The 26,122-nt window shown below is 35.8% G+C and overlaps 1 protein-coding gene across 6 annotated transcripts in view; it reads right to left on the reverse strand.

The window, feature by feature from the left end:
- Window positions 1-26,122, reverse strand: part of CLCN3 (chloride voltage-gated channel 3) — a 97,022-nt gene that overhangs the window by 12,980 nt on the left and 57,920 nt on the right. For 4 of the 6 annotated variants that reach the window (XM_047856181.1, XM_047856178.1, XM_047856183.1 and 1 more), the window contains 8 exons: window positions 19,063-19,162; window positions 17,542-17,729; window positions 16,436-16,558; window positions 14,432-14,638; window positions 11,878-11,958; window positions 10,431-10,976; window positions 7,000-7,186; window positions 3,767-4,165 (listed from right to left, as the gene is read on the reverse strand). In XM_047856181.1, coding sequence (XP_047712137.1) covers window positions 3,767-4,165; window positions 7,000-7,186; window positions 10,431-10,976; window positions 11,878-11,958; window positions 14,432-14,638; window positions 16,436-16,558; window positions 17,542-17,729; window positions 19,063-19,162 — 1,831 coding nt within the window. Of the gene's footprint in view, window positions 1-3,766; window positions 4,166-6,999; window positions 7,187-10,430; window positions 10,977-11,877; window positions 11,959-14,431; window positions 14,639-16,435; window positions 16,559-17,541; window positions 17,730-19,062; window positions 19,163-19,657; window positions 20,167-20,334; window positions 20,418-23,753; window positions 23,843-26,122 lie in introns of those variants that run through there. The other 2 variants (XM_047856180.1, XM_047856184.1) reach the window with 2 other exon arrangements.

Here is a 26,122-nt window from a genome sequence, read left to right on the forward strand (position 1 = left end):
GACACAGTTCGTTTAAAAAGATATATATGTAAGTATAGAATAATATCTACAGAGTACATAAGAAACCAAAGAGATGGCTGCCTACAGAGAGTTAAATGGGTAACTATGAGGTCAAGGGTGAGTGAGATTTTTCACTGTATACTTTTTAATCTTCTTGAATTTGAACTATGTGAATATACTATCTATAAATAAACATTTTAAAATGATGAAATGACACAAAAGTATAGTTTATAAATAAATTATGGGAAAATTGTTCTTTCAAAATCTTGAGTTTTCCTGGGGTGCTGGGTGGCTCAACTGGTTAACTGTTCAACTTTGGCTCAGGTCATGATCTCACGGGTCATGAGTTCCAAGCTCCACATTGGGCTGAGCCTGCTTCAGACTCTCTGTCCCCTTCTGTCACCCTTCCCGCACTTGCCCTCTCTCTCAAAAATAAACAAACATAAAAAAAAAAAAAAAAAAAAAAAAAAAACCTTGGTCTTTCCCAATCCTGGATATAGTATATAGCTTATCACTTACTCAAGCATTTTTTGTCTTTCATAAAGTATATCATATAAATACATATAAATTACATATTATATATATTTAATTAATTTATATATATTTATATATATGATTAATTTAATTTAATATATGTATATATTTAAATGTTCATTTATTTTGAGAGAGAGAGAGACAGGGAGAGAGAGACAGGGAGACGCAGAGAGAATCCCAAAGCAGGCTCTGTGCTGTCAGCGCAGAGCCTAATGGGGGGCTTGATCCCACGAACAGTGAGATCATGACCTGATCTGAAATCAAGAGTCAGAAACTTAACCAAGTCTCCTCATTATGTTATGTTATGTTATGTTATGTTATATTATAATTTTTTCGTTTTTTTATGTTTATTTGAGAGAGACACAGAACATGAGCGTAGCAGGGGCAGAGAGATTGGGAGACACAGAATCTGAAGCAGGCTCCAGGCTCTGAGCTATCAGCATAGAGCCCAATGTGGAGCCTGAACTCATGAACTGTGAGATCATGACCTGAGCCAAAGTCGGACACTCAACTGACTGAGCCACCCAGGCACCCCATATTTTATGTGTTATACATATATACAAAGCCTCATGGACAGGTCTATTTTTCTCATTCAAAACTGTAAACTCTATGAAAATGTACATGGGTAAACATGTAAGGTATGTTCTAAAAGTCATCATGTGAAACATTTCTGATGGCATGTCTAAAGTACATCTATTCCCTTAAACTGACATTATCTACTATCACAATATTCTGTTTCAAGACAGTAACAATACTTTGAAAAACATATCCACAGAATCAGTGGGAATGTGAGTAACTGTTAATTTTGACCACTTTCTTTATCTTTTAGAAACCTTGCTTTTTTCCTTTAAATTTCTATATAAATTCCAGAATTCTGACCTTTTTCTTTTCTTTGGCTGGCTACCATTAAAATCTAAAGAATAGGAATCTGAACAATGAAATTCTTCTCTGATTGTAGGTTTGGCCATGGTACTATATCAGAAGCTGAAACACTTAAATACAAGAGCCAAGTGTGACCACATACTTCACCCATTCTGGCAAATATTCTATTGCCTACAGCAAAACTTGGAATGATGAGATTGCTAGTCTTTAAAACACTCTTACAAAGCTGTAGGCTTTTCCTTAACTTATGTAAGGATATTTTCTGTAAGCTCCTTGTTTTGATAACTCTTATAAACTGAGCATTTGCATTTCCATTCTGATTTAAGAAATAATCCTAGACTAGATATCTTCCCTCTTCAAATGGCACAAGAATTAAAATCTTTCACAATCCTTTTGTAGTGGCCAAGAGATACGCTGTAGAGGACTCAAAGGAACAAAGGCATGACATTTGCAGCTTAGGGTCCTTTACTAAAAACTGGGGAGTATGAAAGCAACAGCTTCATGAAAATATCATTTATCACTTTTGGGGGTTGGGAGAAGAGAGGGAAAGGAATCGGATTGAATAGAAATGATCTTACTAGCCTCCTCATCAATACTGCAGGACTATTGATAAGGAGAAAAATAAATTTTGGAGGAACACAAACAATTGTTTACTCCTCACAAAAAGTTTACTTTATCTCCATATGTGGAATTTAAGAAACAAAACAGATGAACATAGGGAAAGAGAAGAAAAAATAAGACAAAAAGAGAGAGGGAGGCAAACCATAAGAGACTCTTGAATACAGAAAACAAACAGGGTTGTTGGAGGGGAGGTAGGTGGGGGGATGGGCTAAGTGGGTGATGGGCATTAAGGAAGACATTTGTTGGGATGAGCACTGGGTGTTATACATACGTGATGAATCACTACATTCTACTGAAACCATTACTACACTATATGTTAACTAATTTGGATTTAAATAAAATTTCAAAAATAAGTAAAAACAAAATAAACCAAAACAACAGTTTACTTTATCCCCAAGAAATAGCATACTATGGCTAATGCCTTTAAATATTATTTGTAGGAATATCAGCACATAATACAATAGGACTTATATACTTTTCAACACAGTATTTCACCAAAAATAAAATCTCAATGATTTTCACTTTAAAGTAGGTATTACAGAGGCGCCTGGGTGGCTCAGTAGGTTGAGGGTCTGACTTCGGCTCAGGTCATGATCTCGCAGTCCCTAAGTTCAAGCCCCATACTGGGCTTGCTGCTGTCAGTGCAGAGCCTGCTTTGGATCCTCTGTCCCCCAATCTCTCTGCCCCTACCCGCCTCACTCTTGCTCTCTCTCTCTCAAAAATAAATATTTAAAATAAAAACACAGGGGCACCTGGGTGGCTCAGTCGGTTAAGCGCCCAACTTCAGCTCAGGTCATGATCTCGCGGTCCCTGAGTTCAAGTCCCGCATCGGGCTCTGCTGACAGCTCAGAGCCTGGAGCCTGCTTCGGATTCTGTGTCTCCCTCTCTCTGACCCTCCCCCATTCATGATCTGTCTCTCTCTGTCTCAAAAATAAATAAACGTTAAAAAAAATTTTTTTTAATAAAATAAAATAAACAAATAGGGGAGCCTGCGTGGCTCAGTTGGTTAAGCATCAGACACTTAGTTCCGGCTCAAGTCATGATCTCATGGTTCATCAGTTCAAGCCCTGCATTGGGTTCTGTGCTGGCAGCGAGGAGCCTGCTTGGGATTCTCTCTCCCTCTCTCTGCCCTTTCTCCTGTCGCTCTCTCTTTCTCTCTCTCAAAGTAAATACGTTAAAAAAAAATTTTTTTTTAAAGACTAAAAAAATAACAAAGTTGCTATTACATGTTACTACTGTAAACTTAAATCCAAAAACTGAAAAAGGAAAATATTGTGAATCTGATATGAAACAGACCAAAGATGAAATTTTTCAAAGTTTGCATTCAAATAAGCCAATATTAAGTTAATATAAGAATGTATTTACTGGGATGCCCTGGCACTTGCTAGGCCATATGTTACATGCTACTACAAACAATATTAACAAGGCTTATCTGAGTGGGAAAAGAATCTGACTCCAATCTCTGATAACAATGCCAAATCAAAAGATAAAACTGTATTTAGTGAGAAAACAATTCACAAATTCCTTTCCTAAAGAGCATAAGACTTGCAGGGACATAAATAAAATATACTCTTTACCCCAACACACCCAACCAATTAAATATTATTGTTTTCCTTTCCTCCAGAAATCCATTATATGTCTTTATCTATCTAGATATATAGATTCCACAGATACACGATATAGATACAGACAGATGTATATGTGTGTCTGTATTCTTAAAAAAGGGTACCTATTGCAATTGTCAGGTCTCTTCTGAGGGCAAATCCCACTAATCGTTGAGATTCTTTTGACATTATGACAGGAAAGCCATTGTAGCTGGTTTCATTAATCATGTTTTCTATATCATCCACTGTCATATTGTCCTGTGTCAGGACAGCTAAGGGAGGATCGTTCCTTCGAGGTCTCATGACGTCAGCAGCCAGGGTGGTATGAGTGAATTCTTCTTTTGCGTCCAAGAAAGGGTATCCATTTAACCGGATGTGTGCTTCATAAATGCCTTCCCTACCAAAAGCATCACCAACCCATTTACTGGTCATTACTGCAGCCATAAGGGGAACAATATATTCCAAGCCTCCAGTGAGCTCAAAAACAATAACCACCAGGGAGACAGTCATCCTTGTCACGCCACCTGAAAAAAAATAAATACCACTGGTCAAGGAGGACAGGACAGGTCAGTGGAACTGTTCTACTAGGCAGTTGAACACAAATCGTAAAAAGAACTTAGTGAAAAGGATAATCATCGAAAACTACTACTCCTCTTTTAGGACAATTATCACTGTTTTAATAGGATCTAGAGAAACACCAATTTTCTTTGTTAAACTCAAGACTATTAAAATAACATTTCAAAACCTGTTTACTTCACAGTAAACAGCCAACTGAAACGAATTTGCCATTTTGGTTTATTGCTATAGCAAAGATATAATTCCACTCTTATAAAAGCTGATTATTAATTAAAGAATTTGGTGAAGCACATCATAGCTATCTTGCTTACTACCACATTACAAATAAAGCTCCTATGTGGCTAGAATATTAATACATTTCTCTCCTCTAAATCTTTTCAAAATGAGTAAAATATTTTGGTGCCTTGTGATTTATGTTAACAGTGTAATATCCTCTCCCTTAGAAACTCATCTATTCGTTTACCCAAATCATCATTCTTTTTTTTTTTTTTTAATTTTTTTGATGTTTATTTTTGAGAGAGAGTAAGCAAGGGAGAAGCAGAGAGAGAGGGAGACACAGAATCTGAAGCAGGCTCCAGGTGCTGAGTTGTTAGCACAGAGCCCAACAAGGGGCTCAAACTCACAAACTGCAAAATCATGACCTGAGCCGAAGTTGGATGCTTAACCGACTGAGCCACCCAGGTGCCCCCCAAAACATCATTTTGAATTATCACCTCTATGCTCATGCCTCCTAATCCACATCTTTCTACTTCCTGTTGCCATTGTCCCATGTCTCCAACTATGCATACCTTATTGCTGTGCTTGTCTTGTTTTCCAACTGTAAAAAGACTTTGGACGACCCACTGTCACAAAAAATACCACACATTTAAAACCAAAGTCCTCTTCTTCCCCAAAGAGCTACCCATTCCAGCCAGCACAGCACCATGTTCTTCTTGACAACCTAGATAGTTATTCCGGGTTCATCCTTTACTTGAATCCAATACCTAGACTCTCACCTAGTCTTATCTGATTTGCTTTGCAAAATATCCATCTATTGGTCCCTTCTCACTATTGTCACTATTACCAAACTAGTCCAGACTCTCAAGACTTTGTTCCTTAATTTTAATACTATTTTATCTTACCTCCTTGACTCCAAGCCCCATTACCTTTAATCCACTTTATAAGCCATGTTCCCAGGTTAATCTTTCCTAAGTACTACTTTCATCATGTTGCTCCTCTGCTCAAAAACCTACCAGGATTCGCCAGTTCATACTGTATAATTAAGCTTAAACTCTTCCTTTTTGCTTTTTAACCTAAAAATAGAAGGGAGAAAGAACCTACTACGTATTACACATCTACACTATGCCAGGCATGTCCTAATCAGTTCACAGAGAATTTTGTTTTGAACTTAAGTAACTTATTTTATCTGGCACTGTGCTAACAGCTTTACATGCATTTTATCTCATATAATGCTCAAAACAACTGTAGGAGATTAGTGGTTATTATTTCTATTTTAAAGATAAGAAAATAAAAAATCAAAGTAAAGGAACACTCCCAAAGTTGTCAAGTTACAACTGCCAAAGCCACGATTCTGCCACAGATACGACCTATTCCAAACACAAATTCATCCTGACACAGATGATTGTCTTTTCATAGCCTGGCTCTTTCTCACTAATCCAACTTCATTTCCCAAAAGTATCCAAAATGCACTCTCTGCTTCAATAGTATCAGTATCCTCAAATTTATTCCAATTCCTTCAATTTCACACGATTATATTCCTCGACAAAATCCTCTTCTTTAAATCCTACTAGTTTTCTGAAATAAAGCTCCTGTTCTACCCTTACCTGAACTACTTCAGCTCTCTTTTCCTCTAGTTTCCTACACTGTCATAGACTCAGTACTATATATAATTATTATATATTTCTTACTACTGTTTCTCAGTTTTGGTCTTATCTTCCCTTCCCAATCTGACTGTCGTTGAAGTGTGGGCCCATGTTTTACACTTCTTTTTGTATCACTCACTGCACCTAGCACAGCACTTTACAGAAAGTGGACAACTACTAAATCACCGCTACTGTGGTGAAAATGTCCTGTCCTTCACTTTAACTTGATAGCATTCTTTTGGAGATCAATAATTATAGATTTGTGATTCATTGAACAAAAGTAAGTCAAAATACCAACTATTTAATATCATAACCAAAATTCGACATTTAAATTTTAAAATAACAATTTTTCATATCCAAGAGGACAACAGACTCTTAACTATTTAATGCAGTTACTTTGTTTTGCTTTTCGTTAAAACAGTAGTTATCTTTTTTAATTTTCCTATAAATGCACCTTAAATCAAAGAGGGCTGGTAAAGAACTCTTTCTTTACAGCTAACTATAAATCACTGCAGAACCAAATCTTCAGCTTTGCTAAAATGTTAATCTCAGGAACCATGCTATTTTTGTTATAGGTAAGCCAAGATCCCTGACAATGAAAAAACCAAAAATCTCCCTGACAGGATTCAAACTAAGCCTATGTTGTACTGAGATGTTTTCTGTCACAAAGCACTACATGATGTTTAAAAGATGCTAACTACCATTAAGTTTTTGTATTAACAAATATTTAGAGCAGGCAAAATGAAAACTATTACTACATAAATACTATATAATAGTGGTTTCATTTCTGTTAAAACATTCTCTTCCTCCATCCTGTACCGCCCTCACCCCCCTCACCAATTAAGCATAAATGTGCTCCCACACTCGCTCTCTTCTCTCTCAGATTCACAAACATCCATACACAGACACAGTTATGTTACCTAAGCATGCAGCAGCACCAACCATGGCATAAAGGCCAGGTGTAATGCAATCAGCTCCAACCTCACACCATTCCTTAAAGATAAACCAGTCATGGTGAAAATACGCAAGCTGTTCCACCGCAATCCCCACAATCCTTCCGGCAATCGCACCAATGGCCATGCTGGGAATGAACAAGCCGGACGGAACCTGTAACAAAACCACAATGCTTAAGGGGACAGAGATCCTCTACTTATATGCTCGGAACCTAAATTATGGATTTCTAACTAACACTTTAGATTCTTTTCACGTTTTATTTATATAGCAAAATCCTAGTACAAATAAAACTACAGCAAAATACTGTTCTAATGGTACTTTAGTAATTCTGTGATTTCAGTTACAAAGTAACAAATAACATTCTCTAAACCAAACTAAGGGTTATTCATCCTTTAGCTCAAGGGTTCCTTAATGCCAGTCCCTAACACGATTTTCATTAACTCATGGTGAAATGGGGAAAGGAAAAAAAAGGACAATATGAAGCATTTTTCATTAAACTGAATTTAGTGTGAAGTACTGTCCTTTACTCCATGATTATATCCTCCCTACATATTTGTTGTTTACCAAATGAAAAAAATATTAGATGCTATTCCTCAAGTAGTACAATGTAAAGAGGACAAGCTTATCAGGTCCTTCAATATTTGTTTAACGATATATATATATATATATGTGTATATATATATATATACACATATATATATACACACACACATATATATATATGGAGAAGAGTATGTATCAATTAAATGTAATGAAAAAAACAGGAATAGTAGATACCTTAAGCGAGATCATTTAAGGATTAAAATACTAATAGCTCTAAAATGTTACAGAAATGAAATAAGCTGAGCACAAAATAATGGCATGTTGAACACTGCATTAGGATCATTAAATGGTTATCCAAATAGAAGAGATCAAAATATGTTTTACACTCTCCTGTTGATTAGGATCCTTCAGCCAGAGCACAGAGCGAGGTGAGACTTAACAAAGACCTGACAACTGTCTCCAGCTTCCTGTAGCTCAACTAAAGATGAGAAAGTTGGGATTTACAGAAAATCAACTTACTGTAGAAACAGGAATTTAACAGCTGCTTTAACTTGATTCACTATGATTAAACATTTTAAACTTCAAGGTTTTTCTATTATTTAACTCTTATAACCAGTGGACTAAATAGAGAACAACAGAAGAGACAGAGACCATATTTCAAAAACCATCATTACAATTTTGTTGAAATTAAGTTGTTATTCCACATAATCTACATCTGTGAAAGCATATAATCACTAGTGAATGTTAACTTAAGGAACAAGGATTAGCTGACATCGGATTCCCTATATACAGCACTGACAGCCATATAAGAGAATTATATTTACTGGCAAATCACTAATTAATGAATATTATTCTTTTATAAATTCACATGAAGCAACATCCCAGGGCATTAGGCCTAGCTCCCTTAAATCCTTGATGGAAAAAGACATGGTATTCATAGGCTAGTAATTCAACTCTGAGTCTGCAGTGTCCTTTCAAGCTAACACCCTACAGTAATATGATAGGTGGAATAATAGCTCCCCAAAGATATCCCTATCCTAATTCCTGTGAATGTGTTATGTTATACAGTAAGGAAGAATTAAGGGTGCCGGTAAAATTAAGGTTGTTAATCAGCTGACCTTAAAACAGGAAATTATCATGGGTGCCTGAGTAGCTCAGTTGGTTAAGTGTCTGACTCTCAGTTTTGGCTCAGGTCATGACCTCACAGTTTTGTGAGTTCAAGCTCCACATGGGGCTTTGCAATGACGGTGCAGAGCTTGCTTGGGATTCTCCCTGCCCCTCCCCTACTCATACTATCTGCCTCTCTCTCAAAATAAATAAATAAACTTAAAAAAAATTTTTTTAAACAGGAGATTATCCTGGATTACTTAACTGGGCTCAAAGTAATTACAAATGTTTTTTTTTTTTAATTTTTTTTTTTTCAACATTTATTTATTTTTGGGACAGAGAGAGACAGAGCATGAACAGGGGAGGGGCAGAGAGAGAGGGAGACACAGAATTGGAAACAGGCTCCAGTCTCTGAGCCATCAGCCCAGAGCCCGACGCGGGGCTCGAACTCACGGACCGCGAGATCGTGACCTGGCTGAAGTCGGACGCTTAACCGACTGCGCCACCCAGGCGCCCCATACAAATGTTTTTTAAATACGGAAGAAAGATTTAGAATAGGGTCAGAAAAATGAAGATAAAAAAGACTTGACCACCCATTGCTGGCTTTGAAGATGGGAGAAGGGGGCCATGAGCCAGGGAATGTGGGAAGCCTCTAGAAGGCTGGAAAAGGCAAAAAAAAAAAAAAAAAAAAAAAAAAAAAGCTAGACTCCATAAATCCATGTGAACACCTTGATTTTAGCCCAGTGAGACCCGTTTTGGACTTCTGATCTCCAAAACTAAAATAAATTCGTGTAATTTTAAGCCATTAAGTTTGTGGTAGTTTAAAACAATCATGGGAGCACCTAAATGGCTCAATCGGTTAGACATCTGACTTCGGCTTGGTCATGATTTCACAGTTCATGGGTTCAAGCCCCATGTCGGGCTCCGTGCTGACAGCTCAGAGCCTAGAGCCTGTGTCGGATTCTGTGTCTCCCTCTCTCTCTCTGTCCCTCCCCCGTGCTCACACTCTGTCTCTCTCTCAAAAAAACAAAAACAAAACAAAACAAAAAAAGCACACATTAAACAATAAAAAAATAAAACATGATCATAAATTCCCTAACACTGCTCCAATTAAGAGGTAGGTAGGCCTCTGTGACAGTCTGGACAAACAGAATGCAACAGAGGCATGGTGCATGACTTCTTTGGCTAGGTAAGAAATGGTCCTCTTGGGACACTTGCTTTTAGAATCTTGAGCTACCATGTAAGAAATCCAAATGCTCTGAAGGCACCATGCTGGAAAAACCAGAGAGAGAGAGAGAGAGAGAGAGAGAGAGAGAGAGAGACAGACAGACAGACAGACAGACACACACAAATGTTTCAAGAGCCAGACGTCCTGAATCTTCCTAGCTTGGGTGGTAGATGACCAGCCTTAGCCATGTCTGATGACATGTATGATAGGCCACAAACAAAACATGCCCAGTTGAGTCCTTCCCAAATTACTGACCTAATATCAAGAGCAAAATAGTTCTCTTAAACTGCCAGGTTTTGGGGTGATGTGTCACACAGCAACAAATAACCATGCTCAGCAATATATCCAAAGGAATTCTTTTTTTTTTTCCATTATTTAAAATGAAACCCAAAAGATAAGAACTTTTTTCAGCCTACATTTATGAAATAACCACTTTTAGATAAACATTCACTGCTCATTTCACATAAAAGTTTTGAACATGCCAAGATTACTTAAATAGCACCTCACATCAGTACTTACCTTGATACCAAAAGTGAATACTGTCATTATAATTTTAAATATGAGTGCTAAGCATAACTGCCATATAGCTGAATATACTCCCAGGCCTGCTGGACGATCAGGAATATCATCAACAATTTTACTGGCATTCATGTCATTTCTGTAGTCACAAAGAGAAGAGGATTCCAGAGGACCACAGTCTGTAAAAAGCTCTTTAATCAGCTCACTGGTGTTGAGCCTGGTATATGGATTAGGGAAGGCTATCACCGCAGTAATGGCAGCAACAACAATGACTTCAAGAACAGGATACTTTCCAAATTTGGTGGATTTGCGTCGACGACACCAGGCAATATTTGCCCTAATGAAGAAGGCTCCCCAAAGCCCGCCAAATACCCCGAGGAGAATAAAAGGAAACAGTTCAAAAAGGTACCACGGTGTATGATACTCCACATAAAAAAGGACCAGACGGCTATTACCAAATGGATTGATGGATCTTAAAACAAATGCAGCCACTAAAGCAGCAAAAAAGGATCTCCATAAAGTTTTAAGAGGAAAATAATAGCTAACCTAAAAAAAAAAAAAGAAAAGAAAAATTAATGCTAGAATTTTAAGATGTTTCCAATATGGTATAACTTGAATGGCGAATATCATAGTCTAATTTTTGTTGCAGCTAGAATTTACATGTAATAGATTTTACTGTGGTAAGAAAAAGATTGATGTTTCATAACTTTGGCTATCACATCATTATAAATTCACAATATCAACTGGTCAAAAAATGTCTAATAATTACTTCAGACACAGCATTTTTTTATTTTCAAAATGAGTTTCACCTCCAATTCAATCATGAGTGAATAAATACATCACCACCAATTCCTACGAGCTCAAAAAGAAGTATTTCCTTCTTCTATATTAAAAAAAAAAGAAAAGAATGCAAACAATGGGAAAAGTAAATTTTAAAACATTCCCAGTCACATTTTTGTGTAAACATGTAAAAAGTCTTGAGAGAACAAAAACAAACTACACCAGTGACACAACTAAAATCATCTTCTTAAATATCAATCACTGCCACAGAAATAATCATACAACAAAAACTCACAAAAACACATTAGGAATTAAGTATTTTTAAAATAAAAACATGGGCTATAATTTAACAAATAGTGGTTAAATATTTTCTATTAAGTCAAATTCACTTCTGCTTACTTTTAAATATGTCAACAAAGTTAAATTTTAAATGACCACTAATATTTATACAAGAACAATATTTTTAAGACTTTTCTCAAGGTAAAGAACATGTGTAATGTATTACTCTTTATGTAAGAATACGTGAAAAATAACTTTATGAAATTAGATCTTTGTTTTTAAAACAAAGTCTGCATCTCTTACACTAGTTACAAAACTGAAATGTGTGCCAAAATACATTTGTAATGGTAATTATACATAATTTTAATTGCTGTATTTTTTTACCTACCTCTTCCAGGCTAAAAAGAACTCCTCCAATTGGTGCACCAAAAGCTACAGAAACACCTGCAGCTGAGGCAGCTGATAGCACCTAAAAAGAGGATTTGGCTTATTTCATATATTCTTATAAATTCAAATATATCAAATAAAAATTCTTTATGTTGCTTGAATTTTTGAAATGCCTCTTCTGAATTTAACTTGCATGTCCACCCACCGCCCCAAACAGAGGCAAATATTTATTTCCTCTAAAAAGGTATTTTTTTCTCTTCTGCTTTAGTTGAAAGGTCATTCATATATTCAATATTCAGTCAAAAAACATTGATGTGAGATAACTACTGTTTTCTAAATCCTACTAAAATATCCAGAGAACTTAAAACCTATTGAGTTTCCTTATCTTCACTACTCTAAATCCTGTGACAATACTACAACTGCCAATATGGAAAACCTCATCTAAAGTACAATGGCTACCCTTTATGACAAAGTCTTTCCAACTAGAAGCCTAACAATAAAGTTACAGAAGACAAAAATATCCTCAAAAGCTCTTACCGATCCTCTCTCCAGCTCCCCCAGACTATCACTTGGACATTGCCCACTTTCCACCAGTACGAAGTCAACTACACAAATAAGTTCACTAAACATTTCATGTTGTAATAATTTTCCTAAGAGTCTAATTATTCCTTTCACTATTTCATTCCAGTAAATATCTGAGGCTATCAAAACATTTTCACAAATGGTCAAGTTTTACATTTCTGAAAAAGAAACTGGAAATAATCAAAATTAAATTATATACAGTTAAGAACATGATCTCCATTGTCAAGCTGCTGTCTGGCAAAACACCCAAGTAGTCATAACTCACATTTTATTGTAAGTATAAAGGAATCATTTAATTTAACAATGTCAGGGAAGTAAACTAGGAAGAAAGCCAATATATGAGACCTTAATGCTTTCACAACTAACAAACTCTAGGCATTTATATGCTAAGGGTGAACAAAGTTAATGTCATGTACATTACTAACCATCTACAGTGTGTATCTTAAAATTTTAAGTGATTTTAATTTCTGTAACATTTTCCTAACAAATTACATTTTGCACTTAAAATGAATAAATAAAAATAAAATTTACCCCCCAAAATATCAAGGTACAATAGCAAGTAAAGGAACTGCACTGGAGGGACAAATGCTATAGCTTCATTTTAGCCACTGATTTGTTATAATACAGTTTTAGGTTATGTTTTGTTTTGAACATACGTACAGATCCACACAGTCATAGTAGTAGTAGTGGTAAGGAGTACAGACTTGAGTCAGAAAAATAAATTTTAATCCATACTCTGACATTCTGCTATACAATCTTGGGCAAGTTTAGCAGCTTTACGCCTAATTTCCTATCTATAAATGGGGATACCAGTGCCAAGTTAATAGGATTATTGTGGATTTAAATTTTAAAATACAAGTAAAGGACTTAGAGGCAGATACATAGTAAGCAATCAGTAATGTCAGCTATTTTTGTTAGAGGGTAATATTGGAATCACAATTATTATTCAGAGATGGAACTATAATGATCTGAAGTGTTCCACTTTTAGACTACCTGCTGCCAATGCATGAACAATGTGTTAGTACTAAACTGAACTAGAATTGTATCAACTCAAGAATTAAATCGTTTGATAAAAATATTCTACTCTTTTCTTATATTATTAAAAATAACAGGATGAAAGGCTTGTGCTAGGGCCACAGACCTCTGAGTTCTCTATTTAACGATATAAAAATATCATACCTTAAAAACCCCCAAGATGCACCATACCATCTTGGCCTACAGATTAGATTGGGAAAACAGGAAGGATTGGGCCCCCAAAGTATAGAGCCAATACAAAAGGTCTCGGGGGCCCATTTTCCTTCTAGAAAATATCCACAGCAATCTAGAATCATTAGGAAACTCTATAAAGTTTATATACTATAAAGTTTATATACTATAAAGTTTATATAAAGTTTATATACTTTAAAGTTTAAATACTTCCTAGGAGATCTCAGGCTGGCCTAAAATAAATGATAAAGGAAAATGCTCCTGAGCAGCTCAATAAAGAGGAATTCCTATACTCCCTCTAGTGTGAATCCCTGATTTAAATCTTGAGGGGTCCTAAAAGCCTTCAGAACATCTTCACGATGCCACATAGCTCTCTGCAGATGACACACATCTCTTGAGGGCATTAGACACTTCCTCCAGAGGAGAAAATAATGTTCCATTTGGGGAAAACTTCAGAGGAAGAAAGGTGTAAGGCAAAGCAAAAACAAATGGAAAGACCTTTGTGAAATTCAACTGAAACCAATGGTAGTCCATCAAAACCTCTTTAAAATATAGGGGTAACTGAGCAGCACTGGGGATGGGGTCTAAAACACATTAGAGGTACTCACAAAGGGAGAAAGAAGCAAACGATTCTCACACTTGAATTTGAACACAGAATTTATCCAAAGAGTAGAGTAAAAATGTGATCTTTATACTATGAAATTCTCACTGATGTAAGTCTACGTCATAGATTTTTATCTGTCAAATAAACTACAAAAGACACTTACCTCCCTTTTTTTAGCTTCATTTGTGCTATACTTTGGAAAGAGGTAGGAAAAAATATTTCCACAGCAACAGGCAACATGTACCAGAGGACCTTCTTTTCCTAAACTCAAACCTGATGCCACAGCCAATACTAATGTGATGGTTTTGATCATTAAAGTCCATTTTCCCAAGTAACCTCTGATGATGAATCCACTTAAAATAGTTTTAATCTACAAAGGAAAGAATAAGACAGTTTAATTTTCTTTAAGAAACAGGAGAACTTAAGTTACTCTCTTGTTTTACTCACAAAACCACCTTGCAAAGATTTTTAGGTGGACCAAGGAACAATTCACAATTTTTCAAAAGCCTTAACTGTTATGCTACATATAATAAATCTGTATCATATTCTAATTATCTTCTCAAGCAAGGATTGAAGGCAACCGTATCTCATGAACAAAACTAAAATACAAGGCCATGTTAAAGGAAATACATACCTTAATACAAGGGTTGTAATTACATAACCAGGAAAAGGCAAATATGAGTATTTCTGTTGTAGAAACATAGATACATTTCAGACATTCTGCCAGAAATAGGGAATTATGTCTTCTCATAGTACTGTCATCACATATAGTATTTTCCTGTATATTAAGAACGGTTAAGTGGCAACAGCTAAATGCTGCATGATACTGCCCCTTATTAAAGACTTTTTTTCTCCTTCCTTCCTTCCTTCCTTCCTTCCTTCCTTCCTTCCTTCCTTCCTTCTATAGAGAGAGAAAGAGAGATCATGCCCACACCAGCAGGGGAGAGGGCAGAGGGAGAGAGAGAGAACCCCAAGCAGGCTCCATGCTGAGCGTGGAGCCTGATGCGGAGTTTGATCCCACAACCCTGGGACCACGACCACAGCTGAAACCAAAAGGTAGCCGCTCAACCAACTGAGTCACCCAGGCACCCCAAGACATTCTTAACTAACAAAATTTTAAAAATCACTACATTTCAAAAGGAAATGTGCTAGAAAAAGCTGATAACTTACTTAAGACAGAAAAATTAAAAAGGGAAAGAAATGAGTTCCCATCACATTATTCAATATATTCTTTAAATACTGTTGATAGGGGCACCTGGGTGGGTCACAGTCAGGTGAGCATCCAAATCTTGATTTTGGCTCAGGTCATGATCTCACGGGTCATTAGTTTGAACCCCATGTCAGGCTCTGTGCTGACCGCATGGGGCCTGCTTGGGATTCTCTGCCCCTCCCCCAATCATGCTCTCTGTCTCTCTCAAAATAAACCTTAAATTAGTTAATTAATTAATTAATGTTGACTTAAAAAATCCAAAAGTTTGTACTACTGACCCACTATGATCAAATGTTTATTTTCAAGTATAAAATGGTTATAAATATTATCTGCCAAATTCAAGAATTATTAACTTATCTAGTTAAAAGACAGTCATAGGGGTGCCTGGGTGGCTTAGTCAGTTAAGCTCAGGTCATGATGCTGTGGTTTGTTGAGTTCGAGCCCCACACTGGGCCCTGTGCTGACAGCTCAGAGCCTGGAGCCTGCTTCAGATTCTGTGTGTCCTTCTCTCTTTGCCCCTCCCCTGCTCTCTCTCTCTCTCTCAAAAATAAACATTAAAAACAAATTTAAAAAAAAAAAGTCATAAAAAGAGAATTAATATATTCAAGTCAGGTTCATAGCAGCAAAACATCAACTAATCTATCACAGAACTTTAGGCCACATAATAATTTTCCAGGTTTATAACTGAGTCTTCTGATATTTGTTTACTCATGTGCTAAATTAGTGGTGGAAAAAGAAAAATCAACCCTCACAATTAATGATAAAATGACTATGGGGAAGAATTTCTTTCAGTGATATCTATAATCAGCTTACATTTTTAAGATTTTCTTTTTCTAATTTTCTTCCTCATGTTATAAACCATTTCCCCAGAAACACTACTTTTTCCCCCTAAAGGCAAAAGATAAACACTGTAACAATCACTTAATGGTTAATGATATTAAATATTGCATGGCTTACCTCTGGAATTCCAGAGCCACAGGCATATGGAGCAAATACCTTTACCAGGGAAACGGCAAGAAAGGCAAAACTCAAGGCCCAGAAGATGTACATTATGTAATTCATGATGTAAGAACCAGGGCCCTAAAAGGCAAAGCATTTAATAGTATAAATTTAATTTACAGGGTACCCCTAATGCAAGTGCTTGCCACATAAGAAATTTGGGTAAAACTCATAAGTTTCCTGGTTTACTTCCACATTAGTAAAAGCTTTATATGAACAAAATATTTAAGTACAATCAAAAACACATACTCATATATATATATAAAGGGCCTTAATCTATTGAATGTTTTTCCTAGCTTTTTCTTGATCCCCTAAGTCTAAATGTCAAAAATCTGCTACACTTTAAGCTCTGCCTACCCACAAACCACATTTTGGAAACAGTTGTGAAGACAAAATTGCATTCCCACTTAGATCTCATTCTGCTGCAATTTTCCTGAGGATCAAATGAGAAACAGCATACTGCCCATGTTACCAGCAAATATATTCTCTTTTTATAGCTTGAAAATTCAGCTATAATAAAACTTTAAAAATATATCCGCATATGACCACACAACTACATATATTATATAACATTCTAACTTCTACAATGTTCTTCAATATAGAACATCAAGAACAGTAAAATAATCATTTAAATACTATAATATCACAAAGAAAAATCTATAGATTTCTTCGAGATATCTCCAGTTACAAGGCTTATTTTACTAAATTTTTTGATAATTCATACTTCCTGACAATTGTGATATGTTAAGCAGTTTTAATAACTTGACTTCATATTAACTTTCTGTGATTAAACATCCTATCACACTTCTTTTCTACAATAAGACATTTAATGTCATAATTGAATAGACTTGAATGTGACTATGTAGTTAACTAATACAAAAGCTTCTTGAAGCTTTACATTTTACTTGCTGCAATGTATTCTCATATTTTCCAATCTATCCTATTACATTTTTTTCTTTTAATGCAGCTGCAAGAATCTGTGAATAATTCTGTTAATTAAGTGAATTAGAGACTCATTTCACTGTATCAATTATTAATTCATCTTTAGACACAGCAAGACTTACTTCTGCTTGACCTATGATTAATTCTGCCCATGTTTTCCACTGTGGACATTTATCCCTCTCTTCAAATGTTGTTTCATTAGATCCCCAACAACACTGCTCATGGTTGTACCACAATGCACTAAGGCAAATGCCCTCCTTTAGGTCAGTCATCCAGTCAGCAGCAATGTCTATTAATCCAGCCAATGCCCCTGTAAAAACATGTTGGAGGTGGTAAAAAAAAAAAAAAAAAAAAAAAAGTGAATCCATTTTTGGGAGGTATTTAGAACTATCAAGTTAAAAGAGTCCAAGAAAACTGGGGACTCCCTATAAATAAAGGGTCACATAGGAAATATTATATAAACTTAATATTTTTAACTGTAAATAGCCACTCTTTAAAATAAAATGGCTATTCTTTGTTTGAAATTAAAAGTAGTTACATAATTAAAATTCACTGTGATTTGTAATAAAGGTGTTTAAAACACACTAAAAAGATCTTTAAAAGACAGCTATCTGGCAGGAGGTTCACAAATCAAGTTACTAAAGTCAGAGTTTTTAATGTTTCAATCTGAAACTTAATAAAATTACAAATGATCTCAATATCATTAAAATTTAATGTCCATTAGTAGTGAAACTCATGGCATTAATGAATTACCCTGACAGATTTTCAGTTTTTTCTTAAATAATAGAAAATCAAATGTACCAAGATCATGTTACTGATAAAATACAAAAATATGCAAATTTATGGTCAAAGTCTAGATCCTTCTCATTGTATGAAAAGATCAACAGGTCACAAACACAGTGGCCACAAAATTCTTGTGCATGCCAGTTAGAGATAGCAGTACCTCCTTCTATTCTCCACATAAATTTTAATTTGCCTCATGTTCATCTGGACATAATCTTGCATGGTGGAAACTGAAAGTCATTAAAACAGTCCTTAATGTTTGTTTCCAGATCTTCAACTGCTATTTCTTAAAATCTCACACAGAGGGACTCTGTGGGCACTCTATAGCATGGTAGTTAAAATGTGGGCTCTTCAGCTAAACTGCCTAAATTTAAATCTTTGTTTGGCCACTTACTGGCTACATCACCCTAGTCAAGTTACTTAACCTCTCGTGCTTTATGTAAAATGGTGACAATAACAGTACCTATTCCATAGGACTGCCATGTCGTTTACATACGTGTAAAGATTTTAAGTCAGTGCATGACACTTACAGGAAGCACTTAATAAATATTAGCTATTTATAACGATTTAACATTAAAAGATACTTTATTGTATATCTGGACCAAACCACATATTTTACAGATACAGAAACTGAACAAAGATCAACCAAACTGGATAAACACTTAAAGTGACAGAGCCAAGACTAGACTCTGAAGCTTCCTGCATCCTAGTCTTATACTTAAGAAAGTTTCTTGAAAGAAACAAAACAAATGCTTTTAAAAAATCCAACAGGACCTGAAAAAAAAAAATTGCAGGAAGGAGAGGAGAACTATTTATTTTTTCTGTTAACGAAAAAAGATTGCATTAAAATTTTTCTTTACCTGATGCCAATCCTGTAAGTGTTACTACTAACCATCCTGACCATGCATCATATAAGCTTTTTGTCATTTCCCATGCTGATTCTTTCTTTTTGCTGTTGATCTGAAATTAGAAATGTTTATGCTTCATTTTTCAAACTATGAATAGAAGACACAATTCTAGAATCTAAAAGTTTTTCTCACTTATTTTACATGAGACAGTAGTTGATAAACTAAATAATGGGAAAGGTGAGTTTGGGGCAGAATCGCTATGTCAGACAGTTGTTATACCCATAAACCAGATGCTAAACGTTTACCCAGAGATCTGCATTTTTAACAAAAACCTCAGGATATGAGAGCAAGGGATCCACAAACCAGAAAGAGTCTTGCCTAGGCTGTTTAAAATTGAATCAAATTTAGCAGATATACATCTTTTATATTAACAGAAATAAGACATTATAGATTGAAATGTCTGTCATTCCCTGGCCATTTTTTGGTCCTAACAATTAAATAATAATCCTAGCAGGATTATAATATTCTTTAAAAGGTAAGGTCAGTGAATAATAGTACCATACCCATAAATATAGTATACAATAGTCATGTGAGTAAAGAGGTTTACCAAAACTTGCAGACCTGTAAATATGCAGGTATGTAGAGTTTTAATCCCAGCTGTGGGGTCCAGAGGCTCTCTTCTATCACTGTGTAAGGTAAAAGAGTCCTCTACTGAATATAGCAGAGGAAGGGAGATTAGCAGGATAGGAATAGATTTGATTTTCAGATCTCACTCTACTAAGACACAAGAAGGCAAGTCTTCCTTCTCTTAAGAATGCACTTGCTAAGCTATCCCTAATTGGCTCAAACCTCTTCTATTCTACTAGGATTGTTGCTTTAAAAAGCCATATTCTCAGCCTAGGACTTCAGTGCTCAAACTGTCCCACAGAATGGCAACAGCTGGAATTCAATGATCTGGTCTATTTTAAACCTCTGGTCTACTTTAAGCCATAAGGCCTCACTAAAAAGATTCCAGTTAAGCTCTGGGTTGAATAAGGTGCAATTTTCCACCTTCTATACCATAAGTAACTAATCACAGATACTAAGCATTCTTTAGAGGTCGAAGTTAGGTTCCCTTCTTTCAAAAATAACCATTAAACCCCATGTTGCTTTTTCTCAATGAGAGTAACTATAATGTTTTATACAATATGAGGTAAAACCTTGGAAATCATCTAAATGCTCATCAATACAGTATTGGTTAAGGGTATTGCAGTTTATCTGCGTAATGGAAAATTCTGCACTCACTGAAAAAGAATGAGATAGATGCAGTGTCGTGCAGGGGAGAAAAGCAAAGTGGATACACGTGGGTACAGGAGGCTTCCATTTACCTAAGAAAAATAAGTACATAAATACATATGCTTGTCTTAAAAAAATTTTTTTAATGTTTATTTTTGAGAGAGAGAGAGAGAGAGCATGAGTGGGGTAAGGGCAGGGAGAGAGAGACACAGAATCAGAAGCAGGCTCAGGCTCTGAGCTGTCAACACAGAGAGTGACACAGGGCTTGAAATCACGAACCGCGAGATCATGACTTGAGCCGGTTGGATGCTTTAACCGACTGAGCCACCCAGGTGCCCCAGGTGCCCATATTTTAAAAATATGCTGTATTTTTAAAAATAAAGGGACAAACCATAAAATGTTAAAAGTAAAATCATTATTTTAACAGAAGGGAGGCAACAGGTTAAATGGGACAGGGACTTTAAAACAAATAATTTGTATGTGTAACCCTAGTGGGATAAACACTAAGAACAAAAAATATTATAAAAAAAAGAAAGAAAACACTAACTTTTCGGTAAGCACATCGCTGGTGACAGTGCTGGTAATATTCTTAACCTAGCGTGTGTGTACTGTGAAGTAAATCATATGGTTATATATGTGGTATTGAGATTTTTGAAATGGCTGAAAGATGATACAGATTTAAGAACTGGAGGTTAAACAAAAGCTCAAGAGTACTGAATTTAAATCAGAAGGTTCCTATAAACTTATGAAGCTAGTAGAAAACAATGGCCAGCCCAGACACTAGAAAGACCTCTAGTGCCTGCACTGCCTATAAACCATTTTCCTTCAAAGGAAGCAGGGTCCCTGGGGAAAATGGCTGACTCCAGGCAGGAAATATGTAAGATGAAGTGGGGGATCATCTTCTTTTCCCAGAATATGCCAAAATCTACTAAGCATGTGTCAGAGGAGACAGGCATCAACCTAAAGAAGTTCCCACTGGCCAAAAATGGAATAACATATGCATCAATAAGGATAATAACAGTGATGATTAAAACACATCTAATACGTTTAAATCTGTGAGTGCATGAAGATACAGAAACAAAAACCAAACAAGCAAACAAAAATCTCATTGGTCAACTTTGAGGATTCTAGGGAACCATTTAATTTCAAACCTTCTCCCTTTTCTGTACAACCTGAACTTCAGGGAACCCAAATAATTGGTCTGAAGAAGGTTCTCCTTATAGAAATTTTCAAGCTAATAAATAAAAAAAGAATGACAATTAAATTAGTGACATTTTACAAAATACTGAAATAGTAATATTTGAAATGATATAATGTTGATTTGCTTCAAAATCTGAGGTAGGGGGCTATACAAATATAATAAAAAGTTTAGGGGGAGGCACACATAGGTGGCTCAGTTGGTTAAGCATCCGACTCTTGATTTTGGCACAGGTCATGGTCTCAAAGTTTCATGAGTTCGAGCCCCACATTGGGCTCCATGCTGACAGTGCAGAGCTACGGCTATTCTCTCTCTCTCTCTCTCTCTCTCTCTCTCTCTCTCTCTCTCTCTCTCCCCCCCCCCCCTCTGCCCCTCCCCTCCTCACCCTCTCTCTGTCTCTCTCAAATAAATAAACTTTAAAACAAATTTTTTTTAAAAAGTTCAAGGGGAAAAGAGAATTGGGTAGGTATATATGCACTGACACAGAAAGTTGGTGTTTTTTTTAATGTAATGTTTTAAAAAGAACAGTGAGAACATTTATGTGTAGAATTTCCCAGGTTAAAAAAATGTTGTTTATACAACCATAGATCAAAAGCACAGAAAATGATACTTGACCTATCTAGAAAGAGATGATTGGTAAGATTAGCTAGGACACTGACCACTTCATATTATTATTATTATTATTACTATTTTTTAATGTTCATTCATCCTTGAGAGAGAGAGGGGGGCAAGCACTAGTGGGGAAGGGGCAGAGAGAGAGGGAGACACAGAATCTGAAGCACGCTCCAGACTCTGAGCTGTCAGCACAGAGCCCAACACGGGGCTCGAACTAACGAACTGTGAGATCATGACCTGAGCCAAAGTAGGACGCTTAACCAACTGGGCCACCCAGACACCCCTTCATATTATTTTTTAAATGTCATATTATTTTAAATGTTTTCAAGAACTAAGGACTACCTTCAAAATCAGACGGAAAAAACTGTATTGTGGTTTCTTTTAGTTTTAATTTGCTTTAAAATCTTATGAACATGATGTCTTCAGGATACTTTCATACTACCTCACTTTAAAACACATTTTAACTGCAACTGCAGTATGTTAATGACTTTGTAAATATATGTAATTCTAAGTACAACTGATTTACCTAACAATCATATGAGATGCAGGAGTTATAGTGTGCCTGCATTAGGCATACTGGATTAAAACACTGGATCTTATAATGTTGCCACAGACACTCCGAGGGTCCCTGAGACCTTCTCAAGAGGGCTTCAAGGTCAAAACTGTTTTCATCATAATATTAACCCTGATGTGCCCTTTTCACTGTTTTGACATTTTCACTGATAATGCAAAAGCAAATGCAAAACAGCTGCTCCTCAGCACAAATCAAGACAGTGGCATCCAAATGTACTGGTAGTCATTACATTCTTCACTGCCACGTATCCCAGCAAAAAAGAAAAAAAAAAAAGTAAGTAAACACCAGTCTCACTTAAGAATGCCTTTGATGAAGTAGTAAAAGTTATTATGCCTCAATCATTGACTCTTTTTTATAGTATGTGTGATGACTTAAGTATATATAAAGCCTTCTGATACATACTGAAGTATGAAATTATGTCTTGAGGAAAAGCATTTAAGTGACTTATTTGAGTTGCAAAATGAACTTGACACCTACACATGGAACACCATTTTTACGTGAAACAAGGACACTGAAGAATGGTTTTTCAGACTTGAGAATCTGACAGGCATTTTCTCAAAAACAAACCAAGTAAGCCTGTCATTTCAAGTGAAATAAGAGTGTATTTGTTTCTAATGACAGAATTTGAGCTTTCAAGTAAAAATGAGAATTTTGGGAAATTTGTTATCTATCACTATAAGCATGACAGATTCCCAATACTTAAAGACTTTACTAAAGAGATCAGGATTGATGTTAACAAATGTATTTTTTTTGATATTGTATAGTGAAACTGAAAAGTGTCAACACTAGAAATAACAGCATAGATCAGTGAATATTTTCCAAATGATCACTACATGATGTTACAAAATTATTCATTAGAATTGAAGGTGAACTAACAGATTTCAATGTAACAAAGACAAAGGGTCCACTGATACAGTTTCAGATTACACTGGCAACTAATCTTTAAGACACTACCACCTGTCACTTTGGTACAGTGTCAAAGAATATCCACAATGATACAAAAAGGTTATTAAAATACTCCTAGCTTTTCTAACTACCTACCTATATGAGTTTGGACTTTCTTCATATATTTCAACCCAAATAACATCACAACAGACTGAATTCAGAAGCAGATATTAGAATCCAGCAGCCTTTAATAAATAAGACAATAATGAGACTTATGAAAATATAATGTCACTCCCTCACTAAATATTTTTATTTTGTAAAATACAGTTATTTTTCATAAAAATGTTGTGTTTTCAGAAATATAAGCTTTGATGTTAATGTATAATAGGGGTTTGGCTACTTTTAAATAAATTAGCATTTTAAAAAATTCTTAGTTTTTGTATCTAACATGGTAAATATCAATTAATATAACAACATAAACTAAGTTCCTTCACTATCCTCGGTAAGTGTTTAGAGTTTAGAGTTTAACAGTGTTCCAAGATGAGGTATGCCTGGGTAGCTCAGTTGTTAAGCATCTGACTTCAGCTCGGGTCATGATCTCACAGTTCATGAGTTCAAGCCCCACTTGTGGTAAGCTTGAGCCTGAGCCCACTTCAAATGAGCCCCGCTTCCCTCCCTCCCTCCCTCCCTCCCTCCCTCCCTCTGCTCCTCCTGTGGGGATTCTTTTTCTCTCTGCCCCTGGCTCATTTGTGCCCTCTCCTCTCTTTCGCTCTCAAAAACATTAGAATAATAAAATAAAATCTAGTGTTCTGAGATGATAAAATAATAAAATAAAATAAAATAAAATAAAATAAAATAAAATAAAATAAAATAAAATAAAATGTGTTCTGAGATGAAAAACTTTGAAAATCACCACTGGATTGTATTGGGTCTTCCAGAAAAGATTAATAATGAGTGATGAATCTCAGAGGTTATACTTGTCATGAACAACATAATCTAATTTTAATTTCAACTTTAATATACAAATATACATTAGTATGAAAGATTATAACTAATTTGAACAAGCAGTTATTTTCATTTACAAGTAAATTTCAGACCTCAAAGTTATAATGGGCCTATTAGAATTTGGAATTTCAAAGAGATTTTTCTTTTTAAATTAATTTTTGGCCTACATTGTATCAATAAGTTACCATCCACAAGTTGCACTTTTTAGTAAATGCCACTCTTTTTTCATGAATGTTTTTTATTTAATGAATAAAAACAGTGAGGGGCACCTGGGTGGCTCAGTTGGTTGAGAGACCGACTTCGGCTTAGGTCATGATCTCACGGTTTGTGAGTTCGAGCCCCACGTCGGGCTCTGTGCTGACAGCTCAGAGCAGGAGCCTGCTTCTGATTCTGTGTCTCCCTCTCTCTCTGCCCCTCCCCCACTCATGCTCTGTTTCTGTCTCAGAAATAAACATTAAAAAAAAATTTTTTTAAGTGATACAACTTTATAAATTTTTTCTAATTTAGAAGAAATTTAGGTATTTAAAAAAATTTACTTTTTTAATGTTTATTCATTTTTGAGAGAGAGACAGAGTGCAAGCAGGGGAGGGGCAGAGAGAGAGGGAGACACAGAATGAGAAGCAGGCTCCAGGCTATGACCTGTCAGCACAGAGCCTGATACAGGGCTCGAACCCGTGAATCGTGACATCGCGACCTGAGCCAAAGTCTGAGGCTCAACTGATTGAGCCACCCCGGCACCCCGCTCCTAAAAAAAATCTTTTTAAGTGTATTTATTTATTTAATTAATCTCTATACCTAACATGGGGCTCAAACTCATGACTCCGAGATCAAGAGTCACATGTTCTTCTGATAGAGCCAGTCAGGTGCCCCTATTTATTTGATTTTTGATGTTACAAATGGAATAGTTTACTTCTTTTTTTTTTAATGTTTATTTATTTTTTAGAAAGGGAGAAAGAAGGAGACAGAGTGTGAGTAGGGAAGGAGCAGAGAGCGAGGGAGACAGAATCCAAAGCAGGCTCCAGGCTCTGAGCTGTCAGCACAGAGCCCGATGTGGGACTTGAACCCATGAACTGTGAGATCATGACCTGAGCGGAAGTCAGATGCTTAACCACTGAGCCACCCAGGCACCCTTGGAATAGTTTTTTCTAAAGAAATTTTAGCCAAACTCTTCACCCAAGATGTAACTGAAATATACACTTGCTATAAAAACCACTGGAAATATTATTGCAATATAATATTTTTTTGATTAGCATTCATCACAATACTTAATATGTCCTTTACAGGACTCAATTTGAGAATCTCAGAATTTGAAACCGAGAAAGGGGATAAAAGAAAATAGCAAAATCCCATGAAATTATCTCCCAATATGTTTCTTCTTTTGCAATAATAAGAATTATATAACAATTTTCTCCTTTTTTTTTTTTTATGTTTATTTACTTTTGAGAGAGACAGAGACAGACTGTGAGTGTGTTGGGGCAGAGAGAGAGGGAGGCACAGAATCTGAAGCAGGCTACAGGCTC

Source organism: Prionailurus viverrinus, chromosome B1, assembly GCF_022837055.1.
Source record: "Prionailurus viverrinus isolate Anna chromosome B1, UM_Priviv_1.0, whole genome shotgun sequence".
Lineage (NCBI taxonomy): Eukaryota > Metazoa > Chordata > Mammalia > Carnivora > Felidae > Prionailurus > Prionailurus viverrinus.